This window comes from Budorcas taxicolor, chromosome 11, assembly GCF_023091745.1.
Source record: "Budorcas taxicolor isolate Tak-1 chromosome 11, Takin1.1, whole genome shotgun sequence".
NCBI lineage: Eukaryota > Metazoa > Chordata > Mammalia > Artiodactyla > Bovidae > Budorcas > Budorcas taxicolor.
This window is the reverse complement of record NC_068920.1, coordinates 161810058-161824250: the sequence shown is the minus strand read 5'-3', so window position 1 is coordinate 161824250 and position 14193 is coordinate 161810058. Positions and strand designations below refer to the sequence as shown.

General features: G+C 48.4%; 1 protein-coding gene across 1 annotated transcript in view; it reads left to right on the top strand.

Annotated features, from left to right (window-relative positions):
- The window catches only part of DDX31 (DEAD-box helicase 31), a 72917-nt gene that overhangs the window by 38658 nt on the left and 20066 nt on the right, over nucleotides 1–14193 (top strand). The window contains exons 17-18 of the mRNA XM_052648540.1: nucleotides 2324–2405; nucleotides 8919–9030. Of these exons, the coding sequence (XP_052504500.1) occupies nucleotides 2324–2405; nucleotides 8919–9030 (194 nt within the window). The remainder of the gene's footprint in view (nucleotides 1–2323; nucleotides 2406–8918; nucleotides 9031–14193) is intronic.

Sequence of the window (14193 nt, the reverse complement as noted above, 5' to 3'; positions counted from 1 at the left end):
CTAACAAGTCATTCCAAAGTGTGCTGTGGGAAAAGGCAGACTTGAAGATTTTTGAAATCCAAAAGGTACACATTTAAACATCCAAAAAAACAGGAAGAAGAAGGAGTGTGTGCCTATCTGGTGTCTGAGGACCTGAGAGCCAGGCGGTGGGATGCTGGGGTGGCTGATGAATTACAGGGAAGATTCAGGAAGGCAGGCGGCAGCAAGGGCCATCACAGCGAACTGCCACCCACCTCCATGCGCCCAGCGCCGCGGAACCGGCCCGGACAGTGTACTTCAGCAGAGGGAGCGAGAGACCCGGGCCATGCCGCCTCTGAGTGCATACTCAGAACTTTGTCTCTGCATCCTTGTGACTTCCTGGTTTTTGCCAACTTCTTCACTTTTCCCCACTTCTCCTTAAAATGTTTTTCTAATGAAAGTCACTGTAGGTTTGTTAAAATGGGAAAGCCTCCTCAAAATGCGTGTCTCTTAGATCAGGCTTAAGAAAGACAGTTCCTTGAATCTGTTCCCGCTCTCTCTCCATAGCCAGGTGGGGGTGACTCAGGTCTGTTGATAGAACATACATAGGCAAAATCGATTTGCTTTGTTCCTCAGAAGTAGTGGCGTCTTAGACAAGGAGGAGGCCCTTTTAAACTGTAAATCTCTGCGGGCCAGCCCCAGCTCCTGCTCACCCCAGGGAAACAGTGCCCCACCGCAGCCCACGTGCGGTGCCGGCTGCACGACAGCACTCCCACGCACCCGAGGAAACTGCTGCTTCCTCTGGCATCATTGTTCTCTGTATCCCTGGCGGGGAACGACACTGTGCCTGCCTTCTTTCTTCTCACTTCAGGATCTGACCCCGAGTTTTCACAGTGCTTTCCCTTTTGTTTTCCTCCTCTTCTTTTTTTTTTTTAATAGAGGCAAGGCAGCTGGACAAAGGGAAAGACAGGACTGGGCTCTGGTTTTTACTTTGCTCCAGCTTTCCAGGCATAAGTAAGAGGCAAATTCAATACCCATAACATTTTTCTCCCACATGAAAAAATAGATTTTCCAGGAAACTATGAACAGTTTCCCCAGCTCCTACCCTCTCCGCATGTACCTCGCCTTGTTGGGTTGAGTCTTAACTGCCGTGAAAAGATGTCCTGAATCTGGCAGCCGAGAAGGAGCGGTGCGGGCTGGGGACTGAGGGCGTTTCGGGAAAGCAGTGACACAGCGCAGGTACATCGCTGTCAGAGACGTGGCGTGTTCATTCATAGCTTTGTCAGAGTCACCTTTGGGGGAGGGAATGGGGGTTGTCTTCTCCCTCAGAAGAGGTTGCCATTCACATTCTAATTTGCTGTTACATTTTGAAAAAAAAACAAAACATACAAGAAAAGCATTTTTCCTTTTTTTTTTGGCTGCGCTGAGTCATTGTGGCACGCAGGCATTTCTCTGCGCCTCACAGGGACTTCTTTAGTTGTGGCCCCAGGGCTGAATTGCCCTGTGGCGTGTGGGATCTTCGTTCCTTGACCGGGGATCGAACCCACGCCCCCTGCATCGGAGGGAGGCGGATTCTTAACCACTGGACCACCAGGGAAGTCCCGAAAGTCATTTACCTTTTTAGAATCTGTTCTCCTGCCCTAGAACTCCTCTTTCCCTCTCCCTTCCTCCCTGGGAAGTCTGTTCTCCTTGTCTCTGCCTCAGGACTCTGCTGTGTGCCTTTCCCCAGGGCAAAGGCTGGGGCCTTCCAGAGCCAAGGGGGACAGTGTGCTGTCCAGACTCCCCCAAGAGGCTGCTTGGAGATCTCATCCAGAACTCAGGCTTCCCCTGTGAATGGGAGCCACGAGGAGCCAGGGAGGTCACAGGAAGTTCCCCCAGGGTAGATTAGGATGGAGTTCTGCTGCTGTCAGCGGGAGACATTGGTCAGCTGTTAACTTTCACTCAGGTGTTTGTTTACCCCACTGTTAAGGGTCTTCAGCCACCTTAATGTTTTTTTGGCTTGTTGCCTTCTGCTCAAGTCCAGGTAATAATATGTCAATAAGCAGGCGTATGTAGTTTTCCAGATCTATTAAGAAATAATGATGTGATCCCCATAAAGGAGATTGTAAACGTAGCCTCTATACATGTATCCGGGAGGATGAGAATTGGTGGCGACGTTACCCCTTCTGTCCTTCTAATACCATAGAGTCCTCTTCCTTCTGAATTCCTGAAAGGTTAGGAAAACATCCCCTTTCCCATGACCAAGCATCACTTCTCCTTTATTTCTGATTAGCCGGAAGAGAGGCCAGTGTTATGCATCACAGTTGATAGAATGATGTTTTTGGAAGAATAGAAAGCTTACCTCTGTATGTCCTTCTTTTTACAGCGTTTCTGAGATGAAGATGGAAGACATTTTGTCTGTTCTGACAAAGGATGATTGTTTCAAAGGGAGACGAGGGGGAGGCCAGGTGAGTTTCATTGTTGACTGTGCTTGCTGCTCACAGATATGACTCATCTGGTGTGGGGAGGCAGCAACTCTGAGAACTGGGCAGTTCCTGCCACTGGCGAGTAAAGTGTGTGTTTTTGGGACCATGAACATTAGACGAGGCCACATCTTGCTGGTGTTTCTCTCTCTTTGCTTCTGGATGCATTTGCTGGCCCGTCCAGTTAATGGGCCCCCATCCGTCCTGGGTGTCTGCCAGGCGGCAGCAGGCTCCCCAAAAGGAGGGCTCGTCCCCAGCCAGAAAGAGTCTGGAGGCAGCAGCGCTCCATGCTCAGCCCTGGTGGTCCCCCTCCAGCTTACCCACACGGACACCTGGCCTGACCCGTCCACCCAGGGCTGCGTGGCAAAGATAAATGTCTCAGAACCTCCTTTCAGACACACTTAATTCATCCATTTTTTACCGTGTGCTGTACACAGAGGAAGAGCAAAGCCGAGGCCGTTAGGAAGAAGAATCTTTATCATCTGAGCACTTCCATATAGAGATCCTGAGCAGCGCAGGCATCCCTGGACAGCCTTTCCTGCTTCTTTCCAAGGCCTCCCCCTGCTCAGAAGCACTTCCACCCCCACTCTACTGTGTTCCAGGTGTACTGTGTAGACTTGTATGTGTGTATCTGTGTGTGTGTAGTGTTGCTCTGTATAATTTTGTCCTTGAAATTTTAATATTTGGATATTTTTGCATCTCTATTCTGATGCCTGTGGATAGACTGGAAAATCGGAGCCAAACAGGTGAAGTTTAAGAGTCTCTCTTGTGCATCAGTACAGGTCTTTGTTTGGAGCAGTATTCTCCCTGAGGCAAGGAATCCGTTTGCCTGACCCCGATTTAAGTTCTCCCGTTTGAGAGAACCTGCAGAAATGCACTAAAGAAAGGACAGGAGCAGATGCCTGTTGCCTACCATGTGTTCTGGGCCTGGCTCTGTGCTGATGAGCTCTTCCCATGCTTGGCCCCGTCTTAGCCTCTCAGCAGCCCACAAGGCGGGTGTTACTCTCCCACTTCATAGATGAGAAAACTGAGGCTTAGAGAGCTGAAGGAACATCCGTGAGGGTGCGCTGATAATCGTGGGTCCTTTTGGTGTGAAAGCAGGCCATTTGTCCTTCACAGTATACCAGCAAGCCTCCATTAGTGCTAATTAGACCAAGTAAATGAAACTAAAATGCTTTCTAAATTGGGTAACGTTAGCGGTTTTCATGGCTTCCCCGGTGGTTCAGTGGGTAAAGAACCCGCTTGTGAATGCAGGAGACGCAGACTCAATCCCTGGGTTGGGAAGATCCCCTGAGAAGGCAGTGGCAACCCATTCCAGTATTCTTGCCTGGAGAATTCCATAGACAGAGGAGCCTGGTGGGCTACTGTCCATGGGGTCCCAAAGAGTTGGACATGACTGAGCAACTAAGCAGCTGTGTTCATAGAGGTAAAATTTGGCCAGTAAATGGTACCACAGCAACAATCCCCATGAACAAGAAAAGCTATTAAGGACTTGGTTGATCAACCTGTTATATTAAGTGATATTTCACTATAGAGGGTCCTGGCTCCACAGGCCTTCAGGCCATCCCATAATAATAGACTGTTGTCATGGGAACTGGCTGGAAACTATAGAGAATCATGGGTCTTGGCACACTTCTCTGTTCTTCTGAAACTACTGCAAATTCTAGTTAGGGGGCAGGGTTTGTTTTCTGTTTTTCCAGATGTTCCCACAGCTATGTAATTACAGCCCCAGGGCAGCTCTGTGGGCTGAGCAGGGGCACCCGGGGAGCTGTGTGAGGATGGGATAGCTCAGTGGTCAGGAGCACGGCCTTTGGGCCTGAGTCCCATCTCACCAGCTGTGTAGCTTTGGGCCAGGACTAGACCTTAGGGTCAATTTCTTCCTGTGTACAACTGAGATAATTTTAGTTTTCTTCTCAGAAGGAGACTGAAGAATTGAGCGAAAAATAACCCAAGAGTTCCAACACAGGGACCGAGTGTATTTATTATTATTATTATTATATCACATCAGTTAATAGTACAAGCATATATGGAATTGACGCTCAGACTCATTGACACGAAGCCCAGTGCCTTTTTTTTGCAGTTTAACACTAAGTGGAAAATTGGCATTTGGCTTCCCTGGTGGCTCAGACGGTAAAGAATCTGCCTGCAATGTGGGAGACCTGGGTTCTATCCCTGTTTGGGGAAGATCCCCTGGAGAAGGGAATGGCTACTCATTCCAGTATTCTTACCTGGAGAATTCCATGAACAGAGAAACCTGGCAGGCTACGGTCCATGGGGTCACAAAGAGTCAGGCATGACTGAGCGACTCTCACTTTGACCGTTCTCCAGAATTAAGAGCGAGCAGCAAAGTTACACTAGGAGGTGGTGAAGGTTCCAATAACCTTGTCTTCACCTACACTGCTGCCAGGACCGGCTTTGGTGTCCGTATTTATCCCCGAGCACAGCCCAGTTCTGTCCCGGGTGGTCATGTGTCTCCGAGTATCTCTGGGGAGGCTGTGGATGGGCCCAGGGTGCCTCCTGCAGGACGCTTCCCCAGAGCAAGAGAGCCTTCCTCTGCTCTCTCTGAAACGAGCCACAGCCATTCTGTAAACATCTGCCCTGTGGCTGGTGGCCCTAGTTCCTCTCCCTAAGCCTTTTCTGTGGCTCGAGACCAGCCTGGAAGGCTGGCTGGGGTTTGAGGAGCCCTCCTGAGATGGTGGGTGAGAGGCGGGGCCCAGAGTCCGACAGGCTCGGATCCGAGTCCTGGCTTCACAGTCAGTCATTCTGCAACCTGGGGCAGATTTTCCCCAGCCTGGGTTTTCCCCACTGGAGAGGGAAGACGTCTTGAGTACCTGTCCTGCCAGGCCGCTGTGAGGTTTAAATAGAACAAGACATGGAACACTGTGCACACTCTGGGTCATGTGAGTTCACCTCTGCCCTGAACTGCTGCCTTGATGGACATGATGTTTCGATATTTTTACGGTCTGGTGATCTTTGAAAGAGAAAAAGTGCTAAGTAAGGCCGGGCTTTGACCACACCAAAATAACTAACTGGTTAACTTAGAAAACTCAACTAGTCATGCCAGGTTCTAGATATCACATCCATCAGCATCACCTGTTTGACCACATTTACCTTTCATTCACAGGACAAAGCAAAGCAAAAACTAAGTTGGCTGCATTACTGATTATCATGTAGATTACTGCCTTCAAGTGTGCGTGAATCCTATGAATGGTAAAGAGAATAAAGTGAATGGTGGACACAACTTTTGATTCTGTTTCGCCTGAAAGATGCAGTGCCCTAATTGGCATCTTTGATGTGGGCGATTCTTGCTGGTGTACCAGCCAGTGCCTGGCACACAGAGGTGGGCGCAGTGGCTGGGCCTTCATGCCGAGCCAGATGCCTCACCATGAAGCCCATCCTCGCCCAGCTTGGTTGAAGGCCATTATAAATGTCCCTCTGGCACATACATTTTAGGGCTTCTGTGAACAGAAAGCAAGTGAATGAAGCATGTGTAAAATGTATATTTCATATTTAGGTATATAAAATATATATAGCTGCATCTGGGCGCGCGAATGTTCACCCACCTACAAAGAGAATAAATTTGATCTTTCAACTTGACTGGGAAGTGCTCAGAGGGTTCTAGGGACTGTGGCGGTAGAACTCAGCTTGGCAGTAAAGTGATTAAAACAAAGTCCTTCCATTTAGTTTAAAAGCACCTCAGAAGTTGTCGATGTCAAGACACATGCTTCAGACCAAAAAAAAAGTCTCCCACCCCAACTGCTCCCACCTAAAACTTTTTGCAACAAAAATAACCCCATCCAGCTGTCTTGGACTCATCTGTTGACTCTTGATAGGCATGAATTTCCATCTCCACAGTATAAACATACACCCAAACATATTCTTCCTAAAAGTTTTTTTTGTCCAATGAGATGCACCTCATCCTAACAGAAAGCTCCCTGGCATCATGAGAGATTAAAATAAGATCACTAGCCGTCGCCTGGTTTTTGTGGTCTGTTTCTTCTTGCCAAGACCAGTAGAGTCTCTGCAGACACAGAGTATCGAGCGTGTCTAGACCTTTGGAAATGTTTTTTTTCCTAAACCACCCACCGTCTGCTAGTTGCAAGCTGCTTCATTAAGCGGGAGTAAGTCTGCGTCTTTGAGGGTTAGGGGGGCCGGTCCTCGGAGATATGCCCTCTGGGGTCTCACCCCCCTCATTATGGGAGCTTCTTCCCTATCTGGGGCTGAGCCAGTGCTGCCTGACTCTGCCCCCTCTATCTTCAGTTTAAATTTAGACTGTCCTCCCCAGAAGACAACGGAAAAATACCTCGTTCATTCTCAAGAGGGGCAATTTTAAAATAAAGTATTTCTGGAAGTGGCAAGGGGCGGGGGGGGCTAAGATCTGCTTTCTCTTCAGTGTATGATGTTTCCTGCCATTAACTTTTTCTTACATTCTACTAAAACTGACCTCATCATTTCAAATGTGCGAACCTAGTTTTATCGCCTTTTTTCTACATATTTTACTGGTATACACACATATATATGTGTATATGTAATTTTTTTTTTTTTTTTTTGGTTGGAAAGAAAAGATGCCTCATTTTGAAACCTAAAGGGGGGAATAAGAAAAGCCCTTTGTAATATATTGCCATATTATCACTAAATCCCCTGACAGTTGTGACACAGAAGCAAGTCACCTGTCACTTAAGCTTGAGGTCTCTTTAATTTTCTCCTGGAATTCGCACCAGGCTGTCTTTAATTTGAGGCCTTTATTGGAATTCTGAAACCTCTCTGCCTCCCTGGCTCTCAGATCTATTCTGAGAGCTGTTACAGAATGTATACAATAACCAACAGAGGGATTGGAGAGGGCTGGAGCTCTGTTTATTTAACACTCTGGAGGGATTTTTGTGCTTATTCGGTCCTGGCTGCCCGGCTTTCAATATCGCTTTGACAACCATTCTGCCCTTCTCATTAATTTTAAACAGTTAAAACACAGGAAAAAGAGGAAAAAGTTTTCATTATTAAAGTGCTTTACTTTTTAATAACAGAGGATTCTGTCCGCCAGGGGAAAGGGCATCCTTGCTAATTTCACATTCATATTAAAAAAAAAAAGTGCGAGGAAGGTGACAGTTTCGTTGCTGAGGTGGCTTAACGAAAGGAGGACGGCAAAAAAAAAAAGTTTGCATTTCACATCAGTTAAGAGGGTAAAAAAAAATCCTTGTTAATGACAACAGCAAATGTCCACTTTCGTAACACAGCTCCTGAGTGACTTTTCTCTTGACATTTGAGTGGATAAAACCCTTAGGGGGACCATGTACCGTGAAATCAGCTAGACTGTCATCAGCCAAACAGGTAGCAGGAATGATTTGACTAAACTACAACCATTTTCAGGTTGTTAAGTCTCTATTAACACAGAGACTGCTCCCACGAAGGAGGCTTTTTCTCCTCCCGCCCCGCCCTTCATTCTTCCTGCAGCAGCTTTCACCGTGAAAGATGCCAGGGTGCCTGCGAGAGGCGCGGCCAGGAGACCCTGGAGCACGCCCCTGTCCTCTACAGGAGTCAAAAAGGAGCATGAACTGGGTCTCACGCTGGTTTTCTCCTGGTGACCCACATGGGGCGTGGCGGGTGAGGAGGGCTGGAGCTTCATTAGCACCATCCAAAGGATCAGCACCTCTGGGAAGGTGGGTTAGCCAAGTTTGGGGTCACATTCAGGAGACAGCTTTCCTGTCAAGATACAGGACACATAAGCCACGTGTTTTCAGGGAGATGTAAAGAAAGGAAATCTTTTCTCGGGTTGCTAAAGGCTGAAAAGAAATGAAATTTTGGTTTTATTCACATTTTCCACCTGTAGGGTCTTTTGTGCATACAAATATGACTTCTTACAGAGGGACCGTTGGCTGCAGAGATGGATGGCAGCGGCCTCGCATGGTTGGCGAGAGCAGCCCAGTCCTCCGTGGGTTCCTGGGCACAGGGGTCTGGGCTGTAAGAATGTTTCTGGAACACTGAGAGTCTGGACCTCTCAGGAGTGAGGACACGTGCTCTGTGATTCAGGGACAGACCACCTTGTGGGCAGGTAGCTGTGGGTTGCTCTTAGACAGAAATGGCCTGGGCTTCACCGATGAATGCCAGGCAGGGGGCAGGTTGAAAGCCTGAGTGGGGGACACAAGGTTCCTCTGAAACCGCTTCTGTCCCGTCATGTTTTAAAGGCCTGAATTGGACTTGGAAAATTCCAAGGTGTCTCCCATAGACTTTCACTTTAAACACGAGTGATGAGAGGCCAGGAAGAAAAGTAAACAAGTAAATAAATAAGAGACCCGACCTACTCCCTCACAAAGCCATCCTCATCTTTGCTTGACTTTAACATCTTTATCGTTCCCTTTTCTTCCCTAGTAATATTGAAAGGATTACCCTTTTTGGCCCCTTGGTGGTTACTGTGTGATTTTACTGTTATTAAATCTATTATAAACCGCTTCATTATTCCTGACTCTGACTGACTGTCCTCTAATCCTTCCGTCACCTTCCCAGAAATCCCGCGCCACTGGCCCCCAGGAAATCCAAGAACGAGCCACGGTCTTGCAGACGGTGTTTGAAGATTATGTGCACTCCAGTGAGGAGACAGTCTCCAGGGCCAAGAAAGGTTGGTCAATTTCTTGGGTGGTTTTAGATGGATAACCCAACCAGGCATTGTCCCACGTCCACCCACATGCCCCCAGACAGGTTGGGAGGCCAACCAGGCAGCTCTGCTCACCAGCCAAGGCCTTCAATCTCCCTAATTCTGCAGGGATTGGAAGCTGGCACGGAAGGCTTTAAAGTGATATTAAATGTTAATTTCATCCATCCTCGCATTTTGCACAAATGAGGCTTTATCTTGGCTTACGTCAGGTCTAGAGCTGTGACCCAGCAACTTGGGTCTCCGGGACCCATTTTCCTCTTTGAAAACTGGATAGATGAGATTCGGCATGTCGGTAGGAGTTGTAGAGATGGAAATCAGAGATGAAGGCAAGGTCTGGAAATGTTAGACCAAAGCAGTTCCTCCTTGAAAATACAAAGAAAAACTAGAAAGAGCAGTGCTGAGGAAGGGCCGCAGACCATGAACCCAGCTCCTGGGAAATTTATGAAAGGGTTAGGTATTAATTCAGTATTCAGCGCCTTTGTAGCATAAATTGGCCCCTGGGATCACCAGGCATTAGGTGTGGACTCAGTAGTTCACTCTGAGTGCCGAACAGAGCGCAGGGGAGGAGAGCTCAGAACAGCCTAATGTCTTCCATGCTGGAACGTGTGTGTCTTGGCTACTGACTGTCCCATGTCTGCTGATGAGACTCACCCCCGCCATGGGGAGATCCACAGTGACCCATGATTTGGAGAAGAATGCCACGCTGGCTTACCAAGAGATAAACGCTACAGCCTGTTGTTTTCTTCTTTTTATGAACTGAAATTTTTTTTAAAATTCCTTTAATAGTTATTGAATTGGGCACCATTCCCGGTGCTTGGCACACACCAGGGATCAGAAGACACAAAAATCGTCACCTTTGTACCATTCTAGTGGGGAAGCAGACAGTGAAAGTAATAAACATAATGAATGAATTACGCAAAAATTAGATAGTCTCGGGACTTCCCTGGTGGTCCAGTGGCTAAGACTCCGAGCTCCCAATGCAGGGGACCTGGGTTCGAGCTCTGGTCAGAAAACTAAATCCCACGGGCTGCAGCTAAGAGTTCTCGTGCCACAACTGAAGATTCTGTGTGCCACAACTAAGACTTGGCAAAGCCAGATAATTAATTAGTTTAATTCAGTAGTCCAGTGAAAGGTGATGAGAACGAGAGAGGGAACAGAGCAGATGAGGGAGATGGAGGGCTGAGGGCAGACTGAGCCGTGTTGGGATGGTTGCCACGCGAGCGAAACCCTGAAGAAGGGCCACCCTGGGGCTCTGACTGAGGGCATCCAGGCAGGCGCCTTGTGCAGTGTGCCCAGAAGGAGGGGAGGGGCAGCAGAGGCAGGGCGTGGAGGCATCCAGGGCACCCAGCTACCCCGAGCGGAAGGGGAGCCATCGGAGGCCTTGGGACAGGGAGGTGGTCTGGCGGTTCTGAGAAGGTCACGTGCGGCTGGGTGAGAATAGACCCGGATAAAGATGAAGGCCAGGAGACCAGCTCCCAAGCAGTTACAGTAATCAGGAAACCAATGAAGTCTGGTTTCTAATAATATCCCGTTCACGTGTCTCCCTGCAGTGAATTCAGCAACTCCTAAGGTTCTTCCTGAGAACCTGCCTTTGGAGATGTACTAGAACATTCTCTCATGGAGAACAGAATGTCTCGGGGAGGGTTTGGGCACATGTTGAAAGTTCGACGAACTCAACTTGCTGTGGGATACCTGACCAAGTGTTGTCCGCAGGGTTGATAACAGAGTTGGAGTGAAGGAGAGAAAGCAAAGCCACACCAGCGCTGTATTGCTGGCGTCAGAGGTGCTTTGGATATCCTAGCGAGCCCACAACTATTTCAGCGTGTCCGGGTCATCAGGCTAAAAGTGACGTGAATAGTCCTTAGGGAGTATGGTTTTGGGTTGTCTCTTCATCATTACCATTGAACTTACTAACACCAAGAGGCTGGCAGGGTTACTTGTCTTCTTTTCAAAGGATGTTGAAATGGGGCTACTCTCAATGTTTATGGGCCAAGAAGGAAATAAATCACATCATCTTTTAAGGGAGCTGCCTGTAGAACATCTTGGCCACCCCACAGCAGGCATTAGTTCTCTGCTCTTCTCGCTTAGGATTGACTTCTGGAGGCTTGGGGAGAGGGGACCTGTAATTGCCATACGCCAGGAGTTGGTACTGCCTTTTGCATCTCCCTATCTCCATATGCAAATTCTCTACCCCTGACTCTGCTCCCTTTTAGCCGTTTCAGAACCCACCTCGTGATAGCTAACAAAAGCGGCTGGGTTTTGCCTTCATGGCAGAAAACTAGTTGCAAACTGGGCCAAGTGTGCATTTGTTTTCCTTTTGTCCTTTCTGACACAGCTATTGCTAATATCCAGCATTTCATCATGGTCAATTTCCAGAAGCAGTTAGCCCTTTTCCCCCTCACATCTTGCATCTTGTGAGTAGAGCTTCAAGTAGTAAAAATCGTGGTAATGTAAGTCTGAACTCCAGACTCCTGAACAAAAATTTCAGAAAGCGGAGTCCTTCAGCTGTGCGGCACCGCTTCCACTTCCTCTTAGGGGTCCTCCCCGAAGAGCAGGAGTTATGTGTTAGGGCTGCACCTGGCTCGGAAGAGATCATCCCTCCCTGTGATTAGAGGGAGGCTGGCTCCTTGGTCACTTAGCCTTTAAGAGAATTGGTGCAAGCCGCCTCTCCCACTCCCTTTGGGTGGTTGTCACTGTTAATGTGCCAGACGTGTGCTCCTCTGGGGCAGGACTGGGGTTGGGAGGAGCAAGGATGGGCAGCACCTTCCAGGCTGGAGTTTTGCTCCTTTCGGCCTCCTTGACCCTAAGCATCATCCGCAAGACGCTGCTCTCCCTGACCAGATGCCCAAGAGTAGACTCGGTTTATTGCTCAAAAGGACAAAATGTCCTATGTCCTTGGAAGGTATTTTGAAATAGATTTCCCTAAATCCTGTCATCCTTACGGCTCTGAAATGGGATTCAGTGAGAGCACCAGCTCTGAGTGGCTGGAGCGTCATCCAACTTGCATCCCACAAGTCTCCTATCATGAAAGGTCTCCTTCCATGACCTCTCCTCTTCCGCCCCATCTCCGCCTCACAGCCCCTCTTCCTTCCACTCATTCCTGGCACTGCCAGCACGAGCCACTTCCTGCCCCCTGGAAGTACAACCTGCCTGTCGAGGGGGAGAACTCTGCTGCCATTTCCTGGCAGACCCCTTTCCCCGTAGCTGTTCGGTCAGTCAGTTCAGTCTCTCAGTCGTGTCCAGTTGTTTGCAACCCCATGGACTGCAGCACACCAGGCCTCCCTGTCTATCACCAACTCCGGGAGTTCACTCAGATTCATGTCCATTGAGTCGGTGATGCCATCCAACTATCTCATCCTCTGTCGTCCCCTTCTCCTCCTGCCTTCAGTCTTTCCAGCATCAGGGTCTTTTCCAATGAGTCAGTACTTCACATCAGGTGGCCAAAGTATTGGAGTTTCAGCTTCAGCATCAGTCCTTCCAATGAATATTCAGGATGGATTTCCTTTAGGATGGACTGGTTGGATCTCCTTGCAGTCCAAGGGACTCTCAAGAGTCTTCTCCAACACCACAGTTCAGAAGCATCAGTTCTTTGGTGCTCAGCTTTCTTTATAGTCCAACTCTCACATCCATACATGGATGGATTAGCTATTAGTGGAGCACCTATATCTCCCAGGACTAGGCTCTGCAGCCTCAGCTCTCAGGATTGGTGTGGAGAAGAGGAGTCGTTCTAATCTGCTCCAGCACAAGGGCAGTGTGAGTGAGGAGGCCTGGACCAGCATTGGGGTTAATGAGGTTTTAAAGGTGCAGACTCTTTGGTGTGTCCTGGTCCCAGCCTGCTCTTTCTGTCTAGAGTAGATGTTGGGGGTTGGGAAGAGGCAGAGTCTCCTGGGTCGTGGTGGTTGTAGCACTTTCCCCTCTGAGGACTTGAATTTGTGTCAGAACCTTCCCAACTGCAGAGACCATTTGAAGCATTAACGATCTTCCTTGAAAAACCTCGTCCCCAGTTATTAAAAAGAGGAGTGAACACAGATGACAAGAGGGGTGCAGAGGAGTCGCCTTGGTTATTATTTCTCATCGATTGGGAAAAGGAGTTCACTTTGCTCAGTAAATAGAGCTTTGATGGGTTCCCAGGATCCTTCCAGGAGCTGATCTGCTAAAATGACACTTTTTATTACTGTTCATAAACGCCGATCTCCAGGTGCTGCCTGGATATTACGTTTAAGCTGTGGGCAAACTTGCCAGTCCAGTGGCTCAAACAGTGAGGGCGAGGGAGACTGGTGCCTGCTTCCAGCAACTGGGTGGAGAGGGGCGGGGCTACGGCTGGGCCAGGAAGGCAGGGACGCGCAGTCCGCGGATGAGGAAGAGCTCCAGTGAGGAAAGGGCAAGATACTTGACTGTCACTGTTGTCCAGAGACATTCCGGGGAAACCAGGGATGGAAGAATGGTTCCTCCAGGGAGCATCCAGTGAAGGTGGATCCAGAGTGCCGCCTGCCTGGGAGCCGCCTCTGGCTTCTCTCTGGCCAGTGAGAGGTCCAGAACACGGGCCTCTCTCTAACTTTAAAACAGGACCCAGACGTTCCTGGTTAGACTGTGGTGAATAGCTCTAAACCCATGGCAATCAATGACTGTTTTGAGAGCTCTTTTAGAAACTACATCCTTTTCTTTCTCCTCTTTAAAATTCTTTTTTCATTTTTTACACATTCTTTGAATGGGTAAGAAACACTGCATTGGTCAATCCTGGATGCTTTCACGTGAATTTGGTTTTAAAATTTCATGAGTCTATGGCGAACTGGTGTCAGTGATTCCTGTGGCTGGGGAGCTGGAGGTGTGGCTCCGGGTGGAGGCAGGGTTTATAATAATATTGATAATAATAACGTGTAGGAATAATGAGCATGACCCACAATCATGATAAAGCCTTGTGGACCTTTCGGATTTTATAACATTTGTTTGTGTTAGCTATTCAAAAAACTAAAATGTGGTAGAAAATGTGTTCCCAGTGTAAAGATCTAATGACTTCATTTTTCATGAGAAACTGGCATGCATTGATCCTGTCTTAGTTTCTTCACTCATTCTCTTGCTCATTCACTTGCACAACAAAAACCTACTGTGGGGCTTGCCTAGAAGTCC